Genomic DNA, 25835 nt, shown 5'->3' with positions numbered 1-25835 from the left:
GAGACAGAAAGTTAACAAGGATATCCAGGAATTGAACTCATCTCTGCAGCAAGCAGACCTAATAGACATCTATAGAACTCTCCACCCCAAATCAACAGAATATACATTCTTCTCAGCACCACATCATACTTACTCCAAAATTGACCATGTAATTGGAAGTAAAGCACTCCTCAGCAAATGTACAAGAACAGAAATTATAACAAACTGTCTCTCAGACCACAGTGCAATCAAACTAGAACTCAGGACTAAGAAACTCAATCAAAACCGCTCAACTACATGGAAACTGAACAACCTGCTCCTGAATGACTACTGGGTACATAACGAAATGAAGGCAGAAATAAAGATGTTCTTTGAAACCAATGAGAACAAAGATACAACATACCAGAATCTCTGGGACACATTTAAAGCAGTGTGTAGAGGGAAATTTATAGCACTAAATGCCCACAAGAGAAAGCAGGAAAGATGTAAAATTGACACTCTAACATCGCAATTAAAAGAACTAGAGAAGCAAGAGCAAACACATTCGAAAGCTAGCAGAAGGCAAGAAATAACTAAGATCAGAGCAGAACTGAAGGAGATAGAAACACAAAAAACCCTCCAAAAAATCAATGAATCCAGGAGTTGGTTTTTTGAAAAGATCAACAAAATTGACAGACCACTAGCCAGACTAATAAAGAAGAAAAGAGAGAAGAATCAAATCGACGCAATTAAAAATGATCAAGGGGATATCACCACCGACCCCACAGAAATACAAACTACCATCAGAGAATACTATAAACACCTCTACGCAAATAAACTGGAAAATCTAGAAGAAATGGATAATTTCCTGGACACTTACACTCTTCCAAGACTAAACCAGGAAGAAGTTGAATCCCTGAATAGACCAATAGCAGGCTCTGAAATTGAGGCAACAATTAATAGCCTACCAACCAAAAAAAGTCCAGGACCAGATGGATTCACAGCTGAATTCTACCAGAGGTACAAAGAGGAGTTGGTACCATTCCTTCTGAAACTATTCCAATCAATAGAAAAAGAGGGAATCCTCCCTAACTCATTTTATGAGGCCAACATCATCCTGATACCAAAGCCTGGCAGAGACACAACAAAAAAAGAGAATTTTAGACCAATATCCCTGATGAACATCGATGCAAAAATCCTCAATAAAATACTGGCAAACCGGATTCAGCAACACATCAAAAAGCTTATCCACCATGATCAAGTGGGCTTCATCCCTGGGATGCAAGGCTGGTTCAACATTCGCAAATCAATAAACATAATCCAGCATATAAACAGAACCAAAGACAAGAACCACATGATTATCTCAATTGATGCAGAAAAGGCTTTTGACAAAATTCAACAGCCCTTCATGCTAAAAACGCTCAATAAATTCGGTATTGATGGAACGTACCTCAAAATAATAAGAGCTATTTATGACAAACCCACAGCCAATATCATACTGAACGGGCAAAAACTGGAAAAATTCCCTTTGAAAACTGGCACAAGACAGGGATGCCCTCTCTCACCACTCCTATTCAACATAGTGTTGGAAGTTCTGGCTAGGGCAATCAGGCAAGAGAAAGAAATCAAGGGTATTCAGTTAGGAAAAGAAGAAGTCAAATTGTCCCTGTTTGCAGATGACATGATTGTATATTTAGAAAACCCCATTGTCTCAGCCCAAAATCTCCTTAAGCTGATAAGCAACTTCAGCAAAGTCTCAGGATACAAAATTAATGTGCAAAAATCACAAGCATTCTTATACACCAGTAACAGACAAACAGAGAGCCAAATCAGGAATGAACTTCCATTCACAATTGCTTCAAAGAGAATCAAATACCTAGGAATCCAACTTACAAGGGATGTAAAGGACCTCTTCAAGGAGAACTACAAACCACTGCTCAGTGAAATCAAAGAGGACACAAACAAATGGAAGAACATACCATGCTCATGGATAGGAAGAATCAATATTGTGAAAATGGCCATACTGCCCAAGGTAATTTATAGATTCAATGCCATCCCCATCAAGCTACCAATGAGTTTCTTCACAGAATTGGAAAAAATGACTTTAAAGTTCATATGGAACCAAAAAAGAGCCCGCATCTCCAAGACAATCCTAAGCCAAAAGAACAAAGCTGGAGGCATCACGCTACCTGACTTCAAACTATACTACAAGGCTACAGTAACCAAAACAGCATGGTACTGGTACCAAAACAGAGATATAGACCAATGGAACAGAACAGAGTCCTCAGAAATAATACCACACATCTACAGCCATTTGATCTTTGACAAACCTGAGAGAAACAAGAAATGGGGAAAGGATTCCCTATTTAATAAATGGTGCTGGGAAAATTGGCTAGCCATAAGTAGAAAGCTGAAACTGGATCCTTTCCTTACTCCTTATACGAAAATTAATTCAAGATGGATTAGAGACTTAAATGTTAGACCTAATACCATAAAAATCCTAGAGGAAAACCTAGGTAGTACCATTCAGGACATAGGCATGGGCAAAGATTTCATGTCTAAAACACCAAAAGCAACAGCAGCAAAAGCCAAAATTGACAAATGGGATCTCATTAAACTAAAGAGCTTCTGCACAGCAAAAGACACTACCATCAGAGTGAACAGGCAACCTACAGAATGGGAGAAAATTTTTGCAATCTACTCATCTGACAAAGGGCTAATATCCAGAACCTACAAAGAACTCAAACAAATTTACAAGAAAAAAACAAACAACCCCATCAAAAAGTGGGCAAAGGACATGAACAGACATTTCTCAAAAGAAGACATTCATACAGCCAACAGACACATGAAAAAATGCTCATCATCACTGGCCATCAGAGAAATGCAAATCAAAACCACCATGAGATACCATCTCACACCAGTTAGAATGGCAATCTTTAAAAAGTCAGGAAACAACAGGTGCTGGAGAGGATGTGGAGAAATAGGAACACTTTTACACTGTTGGTGGGATTGTAAACTAGTTCAACCATTATGGAAAACAGTATGGCGATTCCTCAAGGATCTAGAACTAGATGTACCATATGACCCAGCCATCCCATTACTGGGTATATACCCAAAGGATTACAAATTATGCTGCTATAAAGACACATGCACACGTATGTTTATTGCAGCACTATTCACAATAGCAAAGACTTGGAATCAACCCAAATGTCCATCAGTGACAGATTGGATTAAGAAAATGTGGCACATATACACCATGGAATACTATGCAGCCATAAAAAAGGATGAGTTTGAGTCCTTTGTAGGGACTTGGATGCAGCTGGAATCCATCATTCTTAGCAAACTATCACAAGAACAGAAAACCAAACACCGCATGTTCTCACTCATAGGTGGGAACTGAACAATGAGATCACTCGGACTCAGGAAGGGGAACATCAGACACCGGGGCCTATCATGGGGAGGGGGGAGGGGGGAGGGATTGCATTGGGAGTTGTACCTGATGTAAATGACGAGTTGATGGGTGCAGCACAGCAACATGGCACAAGTATACATATGTAACAAACCTGCACGTTATGCACATGTACCCTACAACTTAAAGTATAATAATAATAAATAAATTAAAAAAAAAAAAAAAAAAAATTAATAATAACAATAAGACTACACAATACTGAAGATGACTTTTATCCATCAAGGTCTAGAAAGAAACAGATGGCATTTCCAAATTGGATAATTTGGGGAGAGTTAATAGTCAATTTGCAACGAGTATGAGCAAAATATATTGAAAATATAAGGGAAAGTTGTATACCCCATGGGTGGAAACAGCAGTGGGTGATTATCACCCATAGTCTTGAAAAAGCAAGGAGAAGGAGCATTTTCCAGAACCTAGAGAAAGAGAGGCATTTTTGCAGAAAGCTACCTGACAAATACTGAGACCTTCATTTGTGGGACAAAGTCAGCTTGTGGTGATCCCTCAAGGAAGGGATAATTACTCTAAACTCACCCTCTTCCATTCCTGTAATCTCCTACCGGGACTCTGGATTAATTCTTATTGGTGTAATGAAACTGAAAGCCAGGAGCAAAGGAGTCTTGGTGAGATCCAACCTGGTGTGCCTCCTGGGCACAGAGCAGGATGGGGAACAGTGGGACATGGATCTACACGGACTAGTGGAAGAGATATCTAGCACACCTGTGAAAATAACACTTGAAATGCAAATGAACATGATACTTTAATTATTACTGAAACTGGGATTTCTAACAGAAAAAATAAAGATCTTAAAACTCAGTGGAATGTTAAGCACTTATAGGAAGGAACAGTCAATTAATAAGCAATGGGTCTTTCCATTTTGTTTTGGAAAATTAAATTTACGGAATGAAAACTACTGGCAGATTTTACTTTGGGTGATCTTAAGTAAGAAGGCTACTGTGAAAGAAGGATTCTGTAAATTACATGTGTAAATTACATCTGGTCAACCAGAGGTGTGGCAAGCTTTTTGGTCTCATGTGAACATAGTCATATAAAACAGAATTTTGGGAAAAAAATAAACCTGCTCATATACCATCCTTTATAAAGGTTCAACAAGTGTTACACTAAAAGCTTATGCCAACCTGACTTTATATATTACTTTAAAAAAAGTAATCACCCTTTCACACAAACAATTGAAGTAAAATCATCACCTTCTGCATTTTAGAAATCATTGAATGTGCCTATTTTCTGTCCTTTCATAACTACAAAGATGTGTTAATTCACTCCTCAAGGCTTTTTCTATGGTACTTTGACAATTTAGCCAATGATCATTTTACTATATTCTTTTTCTTTTCACCCAAACTAGAGTCCATTTGAAACATTTTCAGTACAAGAGTGTGCAAACTTACAAAAAAAAAGTCTTTGGTTCTCCTGCTAGGGATTACAATTACTAACTTGTTCAGAATGGCAACTCATTTATCAGTAGAGAGTCTTTTATAAGTGTGTAGAGCAAGGACATGCTTTTGAATGATATTTTTTTAGGGAGAAAAGGGAGCTCTTCTTTAGATAGTTTTTATATTATTTCCTAGCCAATACAATTGTTTGGGCTGCCCAGTTATAAATACAACTTGTATTCATGTTCATGATTAATAAATATGTAAGTGCATAATACATTATGTTGGTGCAAAAGGAATTGCAGTTTTGCCATTGAATGTAATGGCAAAAACAGAAATTATTTTGCACCAGCTTAATATCTGTACCAAAATTCAGATGGCTTTTTGTGATATCTGTCTTCTTTTTACAAGATAGTCTTTTAATGGTTACCACTTCTCAAAGTATTGGCCTTGTACTTAGGGAAAAGTCCTAAGGGGTGTTTAAAATAGCCTTCTGGTCACAATTGCTAGACTTTTCATAGTGATCCTGAAGTTAGATAAAGAGATTAGCAAGTTTACCCATTAAATTTTATATTTAGGGAATGACATGTTCATTTTTAAGACAATTTGGAGTGTTTGTAGAAAATTCTATGTAGTGCAAAATTTAATAATAAATGCGGCAACTTACAAGCGATTGTCCTTATCTTTCTAGCACATCTAAATGTAATAACCCTAGTTTATATTTATACAGTGCTTTACAATTTGAAATATACTTTTCCAAAGTTTACCATGTTTGCTCCAACAGAAATTCTATGAGGTAAACATGCAAGGGTCTTTATACTCATTTTGCAAGTTCAGCAAGTTAGAGGTAGAGAAGGCCCGAGATTTTCTTCCTATCACATGGTTATGAAGCTGCAATTCTAATGCAAGTGTTGTAACTACAAATCTTGTGATTTTTCCACCGATCCCACTTGACTAAATAAATAATTTGTGCCTTTATATTCCAGGTCCTGTATCATCTTGTAGAATATAAACATTAACTCTTTCTTGCAGTTCTTTTTTATTACATACACATACATACAACACACATAGATATACCTTTATGATATATACTCTGTTGAGTAAGGTTAATTTTGCCATTTTTGTTTTTCAGAGTTTCTTAATTAGATGTTTTATTGTTTAAAAGATTATAAAAAAGAAGTAAACTTTTAAAATTTAATTTATTTTTGTTTTCTAAAATTAGAAATAAGGTCTTACTATGTTGCCCAGGCTGGTCTTGAACTCCTAGGCTCAAGCTATCCTCCCATCTTGGCCTCTCAAAGTGCTGGGATTACAGGTATGAGCCAGCTTGCCTGGCCTAAAACAACTAAAACTTTATACACAAAGTTGTTTAAGGAAAAAGCTAGACTATTCCCATGGGCCTGCCTGCTTCCCTTCAATCCCACCATGCTAAGGACTAAAGGTAACCATTGTACATAGATTGCTGTGTTAATAGCCAAGATTGGATTAACATATTTCTGCTCAAACATACATCTGTAAATATGTAGAAATATATAGGAGTTCTGTTTGTTTTTAAAGAAAGGGAATTACTCTCTATACATAATCTATTTGAAAGAAATGGAATTGTCCTCTATACGTTGTTCTGTAACTTGATTACCTTAACAATATATCATGAACATTACCATTTGCCAATGGTATATATAACCTCATATTTGCATTATAATTTCTGTATGCACATCATACCCATATATAATTTTACACAGATCTCTTAACATTCTCTTTTGCTTTTTAAGATTCCCTGACCCCCATCTCCTCTCTTTTCTTCATTCCCCTCCTGCTGGACTCTCTTCCTTCCTCCCACCTCTCTACCCAATAACTTATATTAATATAGTTTTTGCATAACTTTCCATGACTTTTTCCGTGCTTATATAGTCATATACTACTGCATGTCTAAACACAAACCTGTGCATGCATATATACTTATAGAGTTCTATCCTGGTATGTTTTACAAAGAATCGTATTTTATCACTTCTTATTTTACTTTCCACTCTTGAAGTTATCTTATGGAAATCTCTCAAATGCCGGAGATCCAATTCATTTTGTATGACTGCATGATATTTTCAATGTTTGGCTCTACTATAAATTACTTAACCATTCTTTATTGATGAGCATTGTTTATTCTGTTAGTCAAGAGGGAGAAATGACGCCTTTTGTTTTAACACAGATAATTTAGTATAAAGATATATTCCCTGGCTGTAAAAGATCATTAACTAGGTAACTGAAAGGAAAAAAAATAAGGACACAAAGACGTTGCAAAGGCAGGAATTGTAGGAAGCAGCCATCCTCCCTAGGTCTGAGTGAACAGGGGAAGGAAATTAAAATTATTAAAAGCTTGGAGGAGGGCCCCATGGAACTGGAACTCAAACCTCTTGGAATTCTAAGAATCCAACAGCTGGTCTTCAAAAGAGTGCAATGAGCCTGTTTCTGGGGTGTTAGAAACTGTGTATCTAGCTGCCAGCTGCTGCTACAGGAGGGGATTGCAACTAACTCCCAGGGTGAAGAAGCATTTCTAGGATGATGCAAACACAAGAAGCCTATAGAAATCAAATACATGGAGCAAATTCTGTTTTCGTTTTCTAGCCTTCTAGTTTCCCTGTGACCCCCCCTTAACCCCCACTCCCCAATAAGCAGAGCTTAGAAGAGAGTCACATGACACAACAGAAAAGTGGTTTGTGGAGTCCTAGCCCAGAACAGAAGCTAGAAGGGTGGGTTTAAAGCTTTGAGACATTAAATTAACAACTGTCCCATCTTTATTGCTGGAATTCTCTTTTTTTTTTTTTTCTTTTTTTAGTTCAAAACACAGTTGTATTAAGTGTCCTCATTCACATATTTTTATGTACTAGTGCTTGTATGTCTCTGAAAGAGATTCCCAAGGGTGAAATTATTGCATGAAGTAATATTTTTAATTCAATATATGTTGCCAGATGTTTTTTCAATGATATTGCAGAAGAAAATCACATTTCTACTAGCATTTTTTGAGAGTATTCATTTTTCCTATTGCCATCAGCAACAGAAGCTATAACTCTTAAATTTTTTCAGAGTGATGAGTAAAAAGTGAAGTCTTGTTGCTACTTTAATTTACATTTTTCTGACTGCTCATGATTTTGAGCATCTTGCCATACATTTATTGACAATATGTAGTTCCTTTTTTGTGAATTTCTGTTTCTATCTCTGCTCATTTATTTTTTCTATTGGGTTCCTTTCTGTTGCCTCTTTTGTGAATAGACAAAACCACTGCATATTCTAGAAATTAAACTTTATCAGTCATTTGTGTTTCATGGTTTACTAATGCAATTGTTTACTCACTTTAATTTTTTGTATATTTCTGGACAGAGGATAATCAAATATACCAATGACATATAGTTTCCGGTTCGTGTCTTAGCTATGTAAATCTTGCCCATCCCAAGATTGAATTCGTAATTTAGGCTTATTTCGAAGTTGTTGTTTTTTTTGTTTTGTTTTGTTTTTTATCTTTAACATTTAAGACATTGTTCCATCAGGACTCCATGATTATACATGCTAAGTGATAGAGGTCTGATTTTTTCTTCCACAGAGGTAGCCAGTTGTCCAGCAACATTTACTATATCAACTATCCTCAATACTGACTAGAAATATTTTTATATGTGAGATTCTTACATATATTTCTGGATTTTCTATTCTTGATTACACTGATCTTTTGCTTAATTTCTATGCCAATACCATATTGACTTAATGATAGTGACTTTTAATATTTGCAATGCCTAGCATAAGAAGCTCTCCTTTTTTTTCATTATTTTCTTGGCTCTTCTCAGGTATTTTTTTATGTATATGTTCTTTAAGATCATTCTTCTTTAAGGTAATTTTATCTATCTCCATTCTTCTCCAGAAAACAAGAAATAAATTCTATTGGAAATTTAATTGTAGCTACATTCTATTCATATGTCAATTTGTAGTGGGTTTATATATTAGAAAATTATCTTCCCATCAAAGTATAGTACTTTATTTGTTCTGATCACAATTTATACTCCTCAGTAATATTTTGTAGAATATATTTTCGAATAAAATTTCATGTCCTTGTTAAGTTTTCCTAAGTGTTTTACAGTTTTTGTTTTTGTTATTACATTTCTAGATATTTATTGCTAAGAGAAAGCTGTTGATTTCATAGTGTTTCCATTAGGGTAGACACAGTATTATAATAAATAAATCAAAAATGTAATGGCTCACAAGAAATACACTATTTTTTTCTCTCTGATGATGGTTTAGAGTATATACTCCAAGTTGGCAGAAGGCTTTTCATTATATGGTCACTCAAAGACCCACAAGAATTCAGCTCTACCTTCTTTGATATGTGGCTTCCTGCCTTGCCCTGATAGTGTCCATCCCAGCATAGAGCAGTAGGAAAAAAGCATGTAAGAAATTGTATGGGAGATTCATGTGACAGGCAGGAAATTGACAGTTGTTAGTTCTGGTCACATCTCATTGGAAGGAATTTGACCTTAGGCAACCTACAACCAAAGGAAGGCTGGGAGATATAATGCCACTGTGAAGGCATATATTCAGTTATTATTCCATTAATGCATAAGCAAAAGACAATGGATTTTAGGAAACCTAGTATACTGCCATGGTATAATTGTCCTATATCTAACTACTCTACTAAAGTCTAATTAACTGTAGCAGTTTTGATTCTTAACCAGAGACACTTGGGATTTCTAAGATATTATGTCATTAATAAGAAAGGATTGTTTTATTGCTTCTTTTTCAATACTTTTTCCACAAAGTTTTCCATTTCCTTGTTGTATTTGCTAAAAACTCTAAGACAAGTTGAATAATAATAGCAAGAAGCTCTAACAGATGTTCTTCAATTTTTATAGTTTCTGTATTTTAACAATTAGAATTCTATTTTGTATTTTTTTAGAATATTGTCTTTGTTACTACAAGGGGTTTCCTTCAATTCTTTTTTTACTTAGAGCTTACGTTAGAATAAGACTGCCAGAGTTTGTCAAATATCTTTTCAGAATTTAATTATAAAATCATAATGTTTGTCTCTTTCAATGTATTAATCTAATAGATTATGTTCACAGGTGTCCTGAGTTTTTAAAACCTGAAATAGATAAATTCTATTTATTCTATTCTTTGGTAATTTTAGTGATACACTGCTCATGTATCAAAGATATATGCTACTATTGAAATATACATTATTTTTAAAGATTTTCTGCATCTGTAGTTCCAAATGAGATTGGAGCACAATTTTCTTTTTCTTTCTTCCCCGCCCCCCCCCCCCGCCCGCCGCTTTTTTTTTCCTACTGTTTTTTTTTTTTGGCTGGGTAGGGAGTACTATCTTAACACATCTGAAGTTTCATATATGCCATGTTAATAATATGGATTAGGGAAATTTATGTTTCTGTGACAATAATAGTATACATAATATTGGAATTATGTGTTCTTTAAAGTAAAATACAGCTTAGTTGTAAAATCAGAACGTCCTTATTCATTTTAGAAGCATATAGACTTTTATTTACTTTTTGAATATTTCCTTGATTAACTACCTTATGTTTTTCTCTTTTTCTTGAACAAATTCTGGGAGTTTTTGCTTTACTGAAATATAATGTATTTCATCTAGGTTTTCATATTTGTTACAATAATGTTACATGTAGCATTCTTTTTATATAGTTTTTTGTGCCTGTGATTATGTATCATTTCTCATGTCATATTTTTTTCTCTCTTTCCCTTAATAAGTCTTATAGGAAGTTCATCTATTTTGCAATTATTTTCAAAGACTTTCTTTAAGAAAATCTTTTTATCCTTTCTCTAACTTAAATCAATTTAATTAGTTTTAGCTTTTATGTTTCTTTTATTACATTCTTGTGTTCTTTAATAATGAAAACATTTATAAACTTTTATCTGGATACAGCTTTTGCAACATTCTATAGGTTTTAATATTATATATTCTATAGCTTCTGGCTCTATTTCAGTTTTCATTCCTTTGGACCAAGTATTATATAAAAGTATCTTAAGGTGATTAAGACTTATGAGTCACTTTTCAAAATTGGATTTCTAATTGTATTGGCTCAATATTGAAAAAAAATACTCTGTAAAATCTCTACTTGTAAATATTTGTTAAAGTATTATTTAAGATCAAATAATTTTTAAATGTTTCATAGACATTAAATGTTTATCACTTAATAGGCATGAGATGTTTTATATATCTTTTAATCAAATTTTATTGCAGTATTCAATTTCCCCATGTCCTTGCTTATTTTTCGTTTACAAACAACATTGTTTAAGACTTTTCTTCTATTCCAAGTTATAATTACCCTAGCAAAAATTGCTCTACTGTCTACTTAAAAGTTTTCAGATGACCCTCCAAATTACCTTATTTTCTCCTTTCAAATACTTGGGATTTTTAACCTGAAAAAAAGGGGGAAATAAAATTGCAGAATAATATCAGATTAGTGGTCCCTGTAGGAATGTCTTAGTGTGTCTTTTTTCTGCAGAAATTTTTTTTTCCAGGTTACATTAAAAAAAACTTTTTTAAACTTTATTATGTCCATTATGTCCCTCAGTCAATGACATAGTACACAGAAAATTTATACCTAGATTCATACATGTCCAGTCATGTTGTGTATTCTTAGGACTGATTACTTCGGTGTTTGTTTGTTTGTTTGTTTTTTGAGACAGAGTCTTGCTGTGTTGCCCAGGCTGGAGTGCAGTGGTGCGATCTCAGCTCACTGCAAGCTCTGCCTCCCGGGTTCACGCCATTCTCCTGCCTCAGCCTCCCGAGTAGCTGGGACTACAGGCGCCCGCCACCACGCCCGGCTAGTTTTTTGTATTTTTAGTAGAGACAGGTTTCACGGTGTTAGCTAGGATGATCTCGATCTCCTGACCTCATGATCCACCCACCTCAGCCTCCCAAAGTGCTGGGATTACAGGCCTGAGCCACCGCGCCCGGCCAAGACCACTTCGTTTTAAAGGAACTGTGTCACTTTCCTTAGAGTATAACATCAAAAATTCATTAAAACAAAACTTGGTAATGATTTTCTCATTTGGTAATCGTTTTTCCTTGCTAGTAAAACGAATCCAACCATGTTTAGTAGGATAAACTTTGAAAAACAATAATAATCACAAAACAGAACTATTAATATCAGACATATTCATAGCAAACCGATGATTAGAAACTTCTTGAAAATATTAAAATATTTTCAATAAAACTTACGAAACTGGAAGTCTCTCTCCCTGTCTATATACTGTGAATGACGTGATGAAATCCAACATTACTGCTTAATGATCCCGTCCATTCCACGCAGACTTGTTAGGAACTCTTGTTGCTTCCAACTTTGATTGACCTACAAGGTCACTATAATTTGGGTGCTAGTAAGTTATGTTAGATTTTGAGATTCTGAGACAGCTCATATTTAATCTAAGGTAAAGTAGTTAAACTGATTGTAATGAGGTATGACAACCATATTGACTAATCTGCAAAGAAGACTATGACATTGCAATAGCAATGGGACAAGCCACCCAATTAATTAGTAGCAAATTGGACAGATTGCTTTGGACGTTTTCCAAGAGAGGAAGTGCTTCTGGTGCTTTGCGTCAAAAGCAAGGCAAACCAACTTTCTTAATCCCCCTGGGCAGAGAATGATTTAACTTTAAATTTTTAAATTTTATGTGCCAGAATCAGAGGCAGAATTGAAAGATATAGAAACTAAGATATTTATGTAAAAAAAAAAAAAAAAAAAAAAAAAAAGAAGTGTATAGTGACCTATGTTGATCACCATGATTTTTAAAGAAAGCTCATTCAGTGTTTCTTATACATCTGAATTATAGTGGAAATGTCATACCTTCACAACTCGTAAAATGTTTTCATTTATAACTCATTTGTTCCTTACACAGATTTCTAAGATATTATCCCACCATTTTACAATAAGGAAATTGAAGTCCAGGAATGTCAAACAATATACTCCTGCCAGAGCTAGCACATAACCAGAGGTCTCATTGCAAGACAGTCTCTCAGTTGACATCACTGCCGGCACAGCACAGTGTACACCACTGTCCTCCCACATGTTAACTTTTCTGATGCCCTTTCCTCTCCCATGTACTGGTATAGAAACAACAGAGAACGTAGCCATGGCAAAAATGTTAACCTTTGCCTAAGTTTGTTTATTTCAATGCCTGACCTTATATTGGGAGAAAATAAAGCCAATCCATTTCAAGTTAAAAGATCCTTTGAGGTATCAAATAATCAGTCAGATGCTTTCCCCCCATTAGATTGGTGGATGCTGGCAGAGAGTGTGGAAATAATATTCTTATTATATCTCTGTGGTGAACTCACACAATTGTAAAGTGAATCTGGCCTTTCTTGTTTTATCTCAAAACACCATGAAGTCCCACTTAGTTTGAAAAATTAAGTAATCCTGTGCAAAATTAAATTTCCTATTTTGCATGATTCCTGTGGCAGCACCTTTCAATTCTAGTTCTTAATCATGTTCTCAAATGTCATGTAAATATAGAAAACGTAACAAAATAACCACTGCTACCACTATCTGCCAAAGCCTATTATATTATGTGACTCTGTCCTACACAATAATGTGTCAAAATCCTAAATTTCACTGAGAAGGAAAGATGGATTGATTTTGTTTTTTAGTCTCTAGAAGAGGAGTTGAGATGTCAGTAGAAAAGTGCCTCTCTCCATCACCAGTGGAGCTAATCAGGGAAAAATGTCTGCGGTAGCGTACACATTAATCTCCAGCTGGAGCATGGAGCTGTTATGAGGTGTAACTAACCATATCGTTGTGACTCATCTCGGTCTGTAATAACATGCTTCACAGTGACATCAGTGGTTGTATGAGATGGATGTTGCATGTAAAGGAAAAAGTACTGTTCAGCTGGAATATTTGTAAGTCTGCACATGACACAGTGACAGTTTGCAGTGAATGCAGCCACTGTTTTTCTGCAATAACACATCTGCCATATCCTGTCATCACTGTGTCTCTAAAACTGTCTCAAGTAGTCATCATGGGCAATTTCGGCCCCAAAGGTTGTTATAACAACTTAGTTCTCAAAAATGGCCTATGTCAAGTTGCATTGCAGTTGCTTACTCAGGCCCACTTTGGGGCTGAGTCCAGAAGTTTAAAAAAAAAAAAAAAAAGGAAAGAAATGGAATTCTTACATTGGTAAATTATTTCAACGACAATGTTATGTCAGATCCTTTATAAACGTTTAGTATTCAGAAATGATTCTTCTAACATTTTCCCTACAGAAGTAGAGATGTACTTTGATCTTTGATCTCTTTCTACATGTAAAATGCATAATGCTTATAAACTCTGTTTTTTCCAGTTGATTATCCACCATAATTGGCACAGTAGAAAAAGTAGCTATATAATTTTCAGGAACATAATGTCTCTGGACTTCAAATGGGAGGGCCTAACTACTTAAGGTTCATTTCTATTTTAAAATTATATGACCTTTTAAAAAACATTTCTTCAAAAGCTTTTTTCATGCCTCTTTTCTGCTAAATAAAAATTCTTTCAGAGGAAAGAACTGAGGATATAAATATTTATAAAAGTTTTAAGTTTTAATTTGAAAATATATAACCAGAAGCATCTTAAATTTTAAAAAGTAAATGTTTTAATTTCAAAGATGTAAAATAACAAAAAATAAATAAAATGCAGTTTAGAAGAATACAAGGTGGATGTATATACCATATACCCAGCACAAAATATTTAATGATGTTGAAAACCAGAGTTTACTCAGAAGTGCCTAGTTGCAAGGGCAAAAGGGGAAATAGTAGACTACACTTTTACTGTCTAATTTTAGTTTCAAAGAATTTCAAAAATTTTTCTGGAGAAATAATTATTTCCTGGAAACAAATACTTGTAACCTGATTAATACTCAGATATTAATTGAAGCATTTTTAAAAGTACACTAATTTATATTAGAGAAATATGATTTCATAAAAGAAAAAAGCATTCTGTGTAAGCAATCAGTATGTGTATTAGTCAAAACAATGTAGAGAGCATTCACAAATTTCCCTGTGCTGTGATTTCTCTTCTCAGTGGTCCAGTATGGTGAAAGTGCCATACCTGCTTTTAATTAATGTTTCCAATTTTATTTTTCAGAATGAAAAATCCCCAGGGAGATCTGCAAGTCGATCAAGTAACATTTCAAAAGTAGGTGAAATGTACTCATTTTCTTGTTTTGTTGATTTCTACACTTCATGAGTTCACATAAATGTTTATGTTTAACCTGTAATTGTTATCTGTGAGCAGAACACAAATGTGATTTCTTCATGGTTTTAACTATTTTAAGCTTTTACTATGATAAAAGGACGTGATTTTACTCAAGAAAATGAGTTAGACTATTTTTTCTTTTACCATGCTGTGTGCAAGAGATAATTTGCTTCTTTCTTCCCTTCTCTTCCCTTCCCTTCCCTTCCCTTCCTCTCCCCTTCCCTCCCCTCCCCTCCCTTCCCTTACCCTCTCTTCCCTTCCCTTTCCTTCCTCCCTCCCTCTCTCCTTTCCTTCCTTCCTTCCTTCTTTCCTTCCTTCCTTCCTTCCTTCCTTCCTTCCTTCCTTCCTTCTCTTTCCTTCCCTCCTTTCTTTCTTTTCTTTTCTTTCTTTCTTTTCTTTCTTTTTCTTTTTCTTTTTCTTTTCTTTCCATGCTGATTAAGTGCACTAACTCTGGAGAGTAAGGATCTGACTGTAAGTCACTGCTCTGTCGCTTCCTGCTTACATGACCCTGAGATGTTCACTTTACCTTCCTGAGACACAGTTGCCTCTTTTATGACATAGGGGCCATGATAATATCAGTCACCTGGAGGAGGTTTTCTGAAGTGGTTATAAATTAAAACAAAGCCTTTCAAATATCTATCACCCTAGTTTCACAATGAAGAGCTTTGCCCGAACCAAAGCACTCTGTCATCTGTCTCAACTTGAATACTAATGTTGAATAAGTAATGACCAAAAAACTTGTAAACAGTACTGACAACACCTTTGTCACACCAAATGCTTTTTCATGATCTAGGGGTGAAATTATATCTGCATTTCTAAACTGCTCTTTGAGTTTTACTTAATCCAGCTTGTTTATCATGTTTTAGTCTTTAATGTTTTAAGAAATAGAAAAATCAAGAGTCTAGTTTCCCTTCTATGAGTTCTTCTTCAGGGTCTGGTATGTATTAATTGTACTTCTGTGTGAGAGACAATTAATTATAAAACTGCATCTCATTTGGAGAGAAATGAAAAACTCTTTTCTTAAACATCACTTAAATCGAACCACAAACATTCAACCATCAAACAGTGGTAGGATAAACAGATTTCAGTGCACATGACTTTACCTATTTAAACCAATTTAACTTTCCTTTTATGTTCAGAATGAGTCACAATGCTAAATATGTTGTTGAATCCTCACTACTTTTTCATAAATTGATAAGTGAAAAACTATTCATTGACTACATAATTTATCAATTATGAAGTGGCCAAATCTAGAAATACTGAAGTTCTTTAATTTGTAAAGTATTGGAATGGAAAACTTTAACATTGGAGCAAAGATTTTTTCCTTAATTTTGTCAAAATAATTACTTGTGTTGAAGACTGTGAGCATTTTTAGAGTGTGAGAGTCAGTATAATGGAGTAATTGGATGGATAGCAGAGTCACTCTTAGGAAGGTTATTTAACATCCCGAATAAGTTTATCTGTAAAAGGAGTATATATATTAGTATCTACCTCTTACAGTGGTGCTTAGAACAGTGTTTGCCCTGTGTATTAGCTATTTTTAGTATGGGGTTCTTAATATTTCTTTATCAGTGATGGCTTCAAGCAAGTGCTCAATAAATATCTTTTTAGGCCAATAAATTGGAACATGGTCTATAATATATGCAATGTTTTCTAGGTGTAATAATAACAAAATGCAGAGTACACAGGATTAAGGAAGATGTTAATAATCTGAAGTTATTTCCTTGAAAAAATTCATATTCCTATTTCCATAAAAAGCATGCATATATTTAACAATAAGTAATAGATTGTCTTAAGTCAGTAATAGTATTACTCATAATGGGTGTCTTCCTTACCTTTTATCTGCTTATGCCATCTACTGTCCTTAGACACAGGAAAATCACAGAGAGTACAGAGGACTCCATCTAGAATGCAATTGCAAAATTATCTTTTATATTTCTAAGTCTCCTTTCCTGCCTATTTCTTGCAGTTCTTTAATGAATCAGACTTTCTCATCATCCATATTTGTTGAGTGTCACATATCGAAAATCTTGTTCTATACTGGGAATTATGGAGTAATAATTTTAAAAATTCCTTTCCCATTCCTCAGTGAGCTTACGGTGAAACTGGGTAACTAACAGTGCACAGAAGAGTTCACATAACAGGTGTGAGACTCCTATCCTGAGAATAGCCTGCGGCAAGATTAGCCCTTGGCTGACATCTGGAAACTTAGATTCCATAAGTAGTGCTTCACCCTACCTGTTAAGGATGATTCACTGTGCCTGAACTGCAAACAACATAGCTATCCTAAGCACATGCCTTCCTTCTGGGAGTCTGGAGTCTTGGTACATGTGGTTGCCTACACACTCAGCCTCCAATAAAAACTTTGAGCACTGAGTCTCTTACAATCTCCCCTGGTGGCAACACTTCTTCACATGTGTCATCAAATTCATTGAGCACATCCCAGCACACCCCACTGGGATGGACTTTTGGAAGCTTGCTCCTGGTTTCCTCTGGACTTCACTCCATCACTCCCTGTGCCTTTTCCCTTTGCTGATTTTGCCTTGTATCCTTTCACAGTAATAAATCACAATCGTAAGTATGAATATATTCTGTCTTGAGTTCTCTCAGAAAGTCATTGAGCCTGGGCCTGGTGAATGGAACCCCTAATACGCTATTTAAAAAAGAAGTAGAGACAGAAGCTATGGGAATTCAGAGAGCCATCACCTCCATCTAACTGGGACAGGGTAGCAGCAGAGAAAGTTTCTTAGAAGAATGGTATGTAAAAAGGCACTTGAAGAATGGGTGTGAATTGATCAACTGTCAAGGAAGGCTGTTTAAAGGGTTATAAGTCCAAGGCATGGGAGCTAGAAAACATAGATCATAAGGAGGAAGTTATATAAAATACTTTGTAAGGGTTTTTGAGATGGAATCTTAATAGAATGCATTATCTTCAGTCTACTCATAGAAGTCATACAACCTCAATCTGTGTGAGATTGTCAAGCTAAGTGAGTTTGACAGCACATGTGAAGAAGTGTCACCTACCAGGGAAGTTCATGAGAGTCTTGGTGTTCAACACCAGTCATTGAAGTGTTATCTGGCTTTGAAATAGAGAAACTGATCTAGAACCCATCAAGGTCCTTGAGACTTTTCTTGGTGAGTATGTATAAAATGGAACATGATTATTTTTGTCATTCAGGATTGTGTCTTATAAACATGATCTTGCTACTGTGAAAGTAAAAAATTCCAAACATGGGATAAATAATAAATGTGCAATTGTTAGTGAACATCAAACATTATATATCCTAAATTTTTACCTCTGGATCTTTGTACCATATATTATCCAATAGCAATTATACTTTGAGTTTTATTGTCCTTGCAACATTTACTTTTTTATTAATTTATATTTCTAGTTTGTCTTAGTAAATATAAGACAGTTACCCCTATGATTCTTTCTTTCTCTTTTTTTTTAATTCAAGTAAGGTTGGTGTGCCTTGGATATGTTACAGTTGATCCAAAAGCTACAGAGAAGTTATATAGGTTTAATACAGTATACGTGAGATTATCAAAATATTTTGGATGTGAAAAAGGCAGCTTTCATTTATCCATCACTTAATTTTTTAATACTTTTTCATATGAGTGCTTGTTACTGCTTTTTAACACACATATTACTCACAAATAGGCTCCTCAAGAAGAAAAGTCAGCCAAATCTGGCCTTTTATTTCTTCTAGGGTGAAGGATCATTAGATTTAACTAGCAACAATATAATATGTATCTCACAAGAAAAACCTTTCAAAAACCAACTGTCAAAAGGAAAGAACGGCTTGTACTTCCAATTCAAGTCAACAGAATTTTCTTTTAAATAAAATCCTTTGCTTTTTGGTGTGTGTAGGAAGCAGCTCACAAAATCTAATCTGTTTATGAGAAGATATTCAAAAGCCACTACCTTAACAAAATGATATTTCACTTAGTTTCCATCATTTCCTATTACATTCACTAGACTTCATTTACATGACAGAGAGTCATTTCAATTCTTCAGTTAGTCTCTATCTTAAAATGTCTTACACATTGTTAAGGTAAAGTTTATAAAATGTGCACACCAGTTAATTCTGAAATAAATAAAGATGCATGGGATAGTCGGTACAATTTACTCAACAAATCTTTTTGATGATGTACTGTGAATAAGGTATTATATGGTTCACAGCATTTTAAATAGGTGTTTTCTTCTGATCCAATATATACTTTAATTTTACTTCTGTTAATCTTCATCTCTCCGTATTTTTCCAGATTTGTCTTTAAGATCCCAAGGTATTTTCCAGCAAGGTCAAGGTGAAAGTGTTTCTTATATGTAAAACATACTGAGAATTCTTTTCAGCTGAAAACCTGAGCCAAGTGTTTGCACCTCTGAACAGGTGTTTAATGTTCTGACTTATTGAGAGATCCATTTTGGTTTGCTAACACAATGGACCTATAAATCATCTATCCCTTCAGACTACATACCTTTAGAGGGTAAGTTTAATAGGTTGATGAAGTAAAGTAGGATATATAATTAGGAAATAACTAGGAATAAGGTGGACTAATTTGAGAACTTTCAGAGAGCCTGAGTTAAGGTCTGTCCTGAGACCAAAGTTGAGGAAATGGGTATCCATTTAGTTTAATTATTGAAGTCTGGGTGGGAGAAGATAAGAAAGTCTGAGACCTTCTTAGGTCCTGAGGCATGTTATTTATATACACTCACTCCTTGGGTGATCTCATTTAGCTTCATAACTTTATATATAATCAATAGCCCAACAACTATCAAGTAGATAGTTTTAGCTCAAATCTCTGCCATGAATTCCAGACTCAAAATGGTAATCAAATTTCCCACAAAAATAAATAATAGGAATCTGTCTTAGGTCAGGTTTCTCACAGCAGATCCTGAGATGAGAATTTTTTGCAATGACTCACTATGAGAATATTCCTAGGAGAAGACATCCAAGGAGTAAGAAAGGCAACCAAGGGAAGAGAAAGAAGTCAGAAGTTCTCTGCTCCTGCATGGGGATGCTGGAATGTAAAATGCACTTCACTTTGTCCCCTCTTGAGGCAAGGGAGCAAGGTTTTCATCCTCCAGTGTTTGTCATTCACTGGCTCAGGGTCATTCAGGGTGAGAAAAACTCCCAGTCACTTTGATTCTCTTTACATGCAGGTAAACTGTCCAAGAAGCCAAAGGGCAGTTTTCCAAAGAGAATTGCAGTAGTAGGACTTTAGAAACAAAAGCGCACAGAAGTCAAAGGAGATGTGTACTGAGAGGGACCCAAAGGGATTTTGGTGGAATACTCACAGCACCTGCTATCGTCCATCCTTTGAGCCACCCAGATCCATATGAACTCATTTCATCCTGTCATGGATTCGTATAGATGATGATTGGGCACTGTTTCTGAGGAGAAACTTAAAGACATTGATTAGTCAAATGGGCTCTCACTGCTTGCAGCTGTAAAGTTATATGTGATTCATCATATCCTTCTTCTGACTCATTCCAAATATTCTTCATTCTTGATGATCACTTCTGTTAGTCTAAGTGGCTTGCTGGTGAAGTATCTCTGTCCTTTGAACCTGATCATTCTGTAGTTGCTGCAATCACTTATTTGAAGTTAAACCTGGGTGTAGGTAAATGAAAATATGCAACAGTGGATTCCCCCAAATTTCAAAATATTTTTTGCTTTCCCAAGTAGTAGGAACCCTGCTTTCTAATAAAGAGAAAGTTCCATTGTTCAGTAAATTGCCGTTCTGCCTACTGGACAATATAACATGTGTTATTAAGCTCATGAGGGATCGTTCCAGTCATATGGTCAACTGATGTCCACAGAAAGGCCTTCAGTCTTCCTATGGCCGGGTAGCTTGTCAGGAGCTGCTTTCTAAATGGTGAAAGAACTATGCTGCAATAGTATGGCCTTGATCCGGAACACTAGGCTTCTCACTGCAGTTGTGCATTCAAAGCTTGACAGAGAGCCCACATTGCATTTTTATTCATCATGGTACCTCTAGTAGTATTGCCATTTATTATTGCTCTGGCATCAAGGGTGCTTGTATTGCAGCTGATATTGCTGCAGAACCTTCTATCATTCTAGGCCCCACTCAAAACTGCAGCTTTCTGAGTCATCTAATAAAGGGGCATCATTCCGAAATGTGGTTTATGCTGTGTTTAAAATTCAAAAAGTTCTACCAAACACTCTGGGTCCTTCTTGATAGTGAAGTAAAATGCAAAATTTGGTCTTAACTCTGGAAGAAATGCACTAGCATGCAGCAGACTACAGAATTTCTAAAAATTTCACTGATTTGTCCAGCTCCTGAAGATATGTTCATTTTATTTCCTACTCTGTGATACAGATATTCTAACAAAGCATTTAGAGTATTGGCCCCTCCTGCTCATTAGACCTTATTGTACCTGATGATATCGTCAATACAGTGGACTGTTCTGATATTTGACAACCACTGGACATTTGAATCTACCTCCAATCTGTTTTGTAAAATATCCCTGGAGCAAGACCATGATTGTATACTAATGTCTATGCCAGATGAATACAAACTGCTTTTGATCCACATTTATGACAAATATTGAAAATAACACATTAGTAGATTAATAGCCTCATACCACATGCCAGATACTGTGTTGTTCTGCTGTAGTAAAGATATTACATACAGTACACAGCAGCTTCAGTTAGTGCTTCTACTTGGTTACATTTGCCGTGGTCTACTGTCATTTGCCTGACCTACCAGTTTTCTGCGGGGAACAGACCGAGAAGCTAAATGGTGATATGGCAGAAACAATCATTCTTATATTTTTTAAGTCTATTTTTCATACAACAGCCAAAATGATCCTTTCCAAATATCAGTTAGGTAATATCTTGGTGCTTTTCAAAACCTCTAATGGTTTTCTATATTACTCGAAATAAAACATAAATTCTTTCATGGGCCAAGGAGCCATAATCCAGCCTTGCGGTATCTTGCTAATTTTCTTCTCACTCTTCCTCTTAATAACTCATCTCCAGACACACTGATTTCCTGTTGTTCCTCAAGCACAGGTTTTGTTTTCAGGGCATTTGCCCATCATGCTCCTGCTGCCCAGAGTGCTCATTCCCCACACAGCACCATGATCGGTTTCCTTGTTTCTGTTACATTTCTACTGAAATATCACTTTATCAGTGAGGACCTATCTCCTTTGCTACTTATTTTTCTTTAAAAATTTTATCATAATCTGCAGTATTATATATTTTTAATTAGTTTAACCTATATGAGGGCAATAAGTATTTCTTCATTCAATGCTGCTTCCTCAGTCTCAGAAAAGTGACTGATAAGTAGGACACATTCAACAAATATATGTCGAATGAATGAATAGAGCCTGCTTTGTTCTGTTAACTTATAATGCATAAGTTCTTAACATGGGATCTGTGGACTATGAGCAATGATCCTTGGGCCATGCCAGTCCATGAACATGTTACAATACACACAAGCTCAGCTGATCCTGTAGGGAAGCTCTGCCAGACAAATTGCACCACGTGTTAACCCTCTCTTGAGGAAAAGCAGTCAGTCTCCCCATCTCTGTCAAGCAACTATTGGCCTATTGGTGTGGGAGAGTGTGCAGACTTCTGGCTGAGAAAGTTCCTGTTAGGCCAAAGGTGATTCTACAGAGAAGGGGGCAGCTATGATCATCAGCCACACAGCAGCTGGGTAATGGGGACACTGGCCAGTAGTAAACATCTGCTTGGGGAAAAACCTCCACCATTGATGACTGCTTGGACCACTGAGATCCACTTAAGTATCACATTGTTTCACCTCAACATAGCTTCTCTAGGATTTTGGTTAGTTACAGTTTGTAGGAAGCGTATAAAAAGAGGTTAAGTGGAATGAAACACAGCCCTCATTGTTGCATTTGGTTCACAGGTCATACCTGATACTCACCATTGTCTTCGCCCATTCATTTTAGATTACTTTCACCTTTTCCAGCACTTACGCTGCTCTAAGTAGCTTACCTGAGAAATCTGAGTCCCTGGCTGCCATTCCCTTCTCGGGCCATAATTGCTATGTTTATCCATTCACAGCCACACTAGTGCGAGGGAAAGAGATGTCCTAGTATATCTCTTGAGGGACATATGTGTTTCTCCTGTCACCATTATGTGGCAGATTTTCTCATGCTGTCACATCCAGCACCAATATCTGAGGTCTCAGTATCTGATCTACTAACATGGGACAGGATTCTGCCTAACATGGTCTCTAACCCAGGGATTCACTTTATAGCAAAACCTGGTGTGGCAGTGAATATATGATCATGGCATTTACTGGGATTAGCACATACCCTGCCAGCCAGATGCTGCCAGCCTGACACAACAATTCTATAGCCTTTTGAAGATGCTTGAGAGGCCTCAGCTTGTAAAAGATACCCTGGGAAAATGGAGCTAAATCCCTCAGGATGCAGCATATTTTTTGAATCCACAGCCATAAATTGATGCTTTGCCTTATATACCTATAATACTTGGGCCCAAGAACTAACAGGTAAAAGCTACCCTGCTTATCACCACTCCCAGTGGTCCCCCTGGGGAATCTGCGCTTCCCACAGCCAGCACTTTGGGCTCTGCAGGTTTATAACTTCTGGTTCACAGAAGGAGATGTAACACTCCCAAATGAGAACAAAATAAGAGTCCAATAAACCTAAAGCTTTGATTGCTGCCTGGCGTTTCAAGCTTCTTATGATAGGAGCCTAGCAAGTTAAGCAATCTGTTACCATCCTAGCTAGCTTTGGTTAGCCTGTTAAATTATGTTTAAGGCTTCCTGTTGTATTCTGGCCGTGATAGGGACAGGAGGGTATGAAATATATTCCCTCCTTTTTTCTTCAGTAAGATGGTCCTTACATTGTGTAATCTTTATTTATTTGCTGGTTTCTTTCAGCATTAGTCCACATTCAGCTTCTTCAACCTTTCAGTAGTAACTGGAAGAATGGGAACCACTTTTTAACGTACTTTTGTGTGAACAATGTTTGGATGGCTGGTGAGGAAGGGCTCCATCTCTCAAACAACGACATTTGGCTTCACGGTTTCTAAGGACTTCTTTTCACTCCACCTTTAATTATTGTCAGTGACTAAAGCCCTGAACAGAATGTCCACGAAGAAGCTAGGATCAATAACATTTTATCTCCTCCAGCACTGTAACAGACAAATATAGACTTCTTTGAATGTTTAATAAGTTTGCATTCTATTGACACTGTAAACATCTCTTAACAAGAGGAAGACTCTTTTTTGAGGGAAGTCCAAGGTCAAAGCAATTTTAATTGAAAATACTTTTTGTTGAAAAACTACACTTGTGGAGTTGAAATTCAGAAACGAGGCTGCAGTTTGGCTCACAAATCAAACACAGTGGGACACGGGATTTCTGTTGGCATGTAGTCTTCATGCTCTGTGTCTTCTTAGCTGAAGAACTCTGGCCTATCACCAGGAGTGTAGACAGCTCAGATCTCTTGACACAATCCCCAGCCAAGGACAGCCTCCCAAAAACCTCAGTAAAGGGGTCATGCCAACCACATACTGGGTGAGGACAGGCAGAGCAGGAGCTTAGAGCCAAGATAGTAAGAAACACTGGCAGGGGCAATCTCGACATATAAAATGGACCATTTTAATTTAACTTAAACTCTTCCATAGGGCACTTTAATATGTTTTGTAATTTCCTTTTTTACTATAATATAAACTAGTAGACTTATGACATGAATTTAGGATCTCATGTCTTTTAAACATGCCAGATGATGTGAATAATTCTTACTCATCCCGTACATGATGGGACAAGTCTTTCTCCAAGAGTCTGCTCCCCGAAGGTCAAGATGAAAAAGGATTTGCCTTAGGAGATGGATGGCAAAAAAAAAAAAAATTCCATGCAGGTGAATTTACAGTAACAAGTAGTTAGTTATTGACTGTAGAACTGCACTATCTAGTATGGTAGCCATTAGCCACAGGTGGGTATTTAAATTCAAACTAGTTGTAATTATATGAAATTTAAAAAATCAGTTCTTCAATTGTGCTGGCCACATTTCAACAGTTCAGTAGCTAGAAGTGTTTAGTGATTTCCGTATTGGACGATATAGCTATAGAGTATTTCTATCATCACAGAAAGTTCTATCAGACAGACACTACTTCTCTAAAAAATATGTTAAACTTTTCTCTAGGAAGAAGTGAATGGTGCCTAAATATTTTCAATACAGCTAGAAAAATAACCCAAATCTGGACAATATGTGATGATGCTTTCAAGTTCTTACATCCTAATACTTGACATTCAGCTTTGCTTGAATTAAGGTAATTTTTTTCTTAACAAGAAATACTGAAGATTAAAAACTATTGACCATAAATGGTCCCCAGAGAATTAAAGAAACATTTCTAATTGTTGTGACTGTAGTATTGTGGTAATGTTGGAAGTTGTTTTTCCAGACCAGCAATAAAGCTAATGTGGGTCAGTATTTGGATTTCATAATAACTCAAAAGTATTGAATAACATGGTTTTGTGGTGCTAGGGATGGAACTCATTCCTTGCCACTGGAACTCATTCCTTGCCATTATCCCAAGCAGAAACTGAAACAACTTTGCTATTGCAGTTGCTTTTCCAACGGAAGGAATTTATTTTAAATGAGACTGATTCCATTTCATTTATTTCTAATTTTTGCAGATATTCAATAATTCAGTATAATGAATCTCTGATGAAATAAGAGCATACATTCAAAGTCTATCTATCCATCATTAATAGTTTTCTAGGATTTTGGGAGGTGGAATAGGAGACAGT

General features: G+C 35.9%; 2 protein-coding genes across 35 annotated transcripts in view; one reads left to right on the top strand and one right to left on the bottom strand.

The window, feature by feature from the left end:
- MARCHF1 (membrane associated ring-CH-type finger 1) overlaps window positions 1-25835 on the top strand; it is an 830557-nt gene that overhangs the window by 649264 nt on the left and 155458 nt on the right. For 21 of the 30 annotated variants that reach the window (XM_074040707.1, XM_074040716.1, XM_074040720.1 and 18 more), the window contains one exon: window positions 14952-15002. In XM_074040707.1, the coding sequence (XP_073896808.1) occupies window positions 14952-15002 (51 nt within the window). Of the gene's footprint in view, window positions 1-14951; window positions 15003-15502; window positions 15534-25835 lie in introns of all 30 variants that reach the window. The other 9 variants (XM_074040714.1, XM_074040723.1, XM_074040708.1 and 6 more) reach the window with 1 other exon arrangement.
- Window positions 1-25835, bottom strand: part of LOC123573455 (putative uncharacterized protein CCDC28A-AS1) — a 59566-nt gene that overhangs the window by 28761 nt on the left and 4970 nt on the right. The window contains exons 2-4 of one of the 5 annotated variants that reach the window (XR_006698030.2): window positions 20362-20468; window positions 16898-16966; window positions 10104-12187 (exon numbers count right to left, since the gene is read on the bottom strand). Coding sequence is in view for 3 of the 5 variants with exons in the window: in XM_065545661.1 (XP_065401733.1) it covers window positions 16898-16966; window positions 20367-20412 (115 nt within the window). In the remaining 2 variants the exon portion in view is untranslated. Of the gene's footprint in view, window positions 1-10103; window positions 12188-16897; window positions 16967-20361; window positions 20469-25835 lie in introns of those variants that run through there. The other 4 variants (XR_006698031.2, XM_074040726.1, XM_074040727.1 and 1 more) reach the window with 4 other exon arrangements.

The sequence above is a fragment of the Macaca fascicularis genome, chromosome 5, assembly GCF_037993035.2.
Source record: "Macaca fascicularis isolate 582-1 chromosome 5, T2T-MFA8v1.1".
Classification (NCBI taxonomy): domain Eukaryota; kingdom Metazoa; phylum Chordata; class Mammalia; order Primates; family Cercopithecidae; genus Macaca; species Macaca fascicularis.
This window is presented reverse-complemented; position numbering and strand designations above follow the sequence as displayed.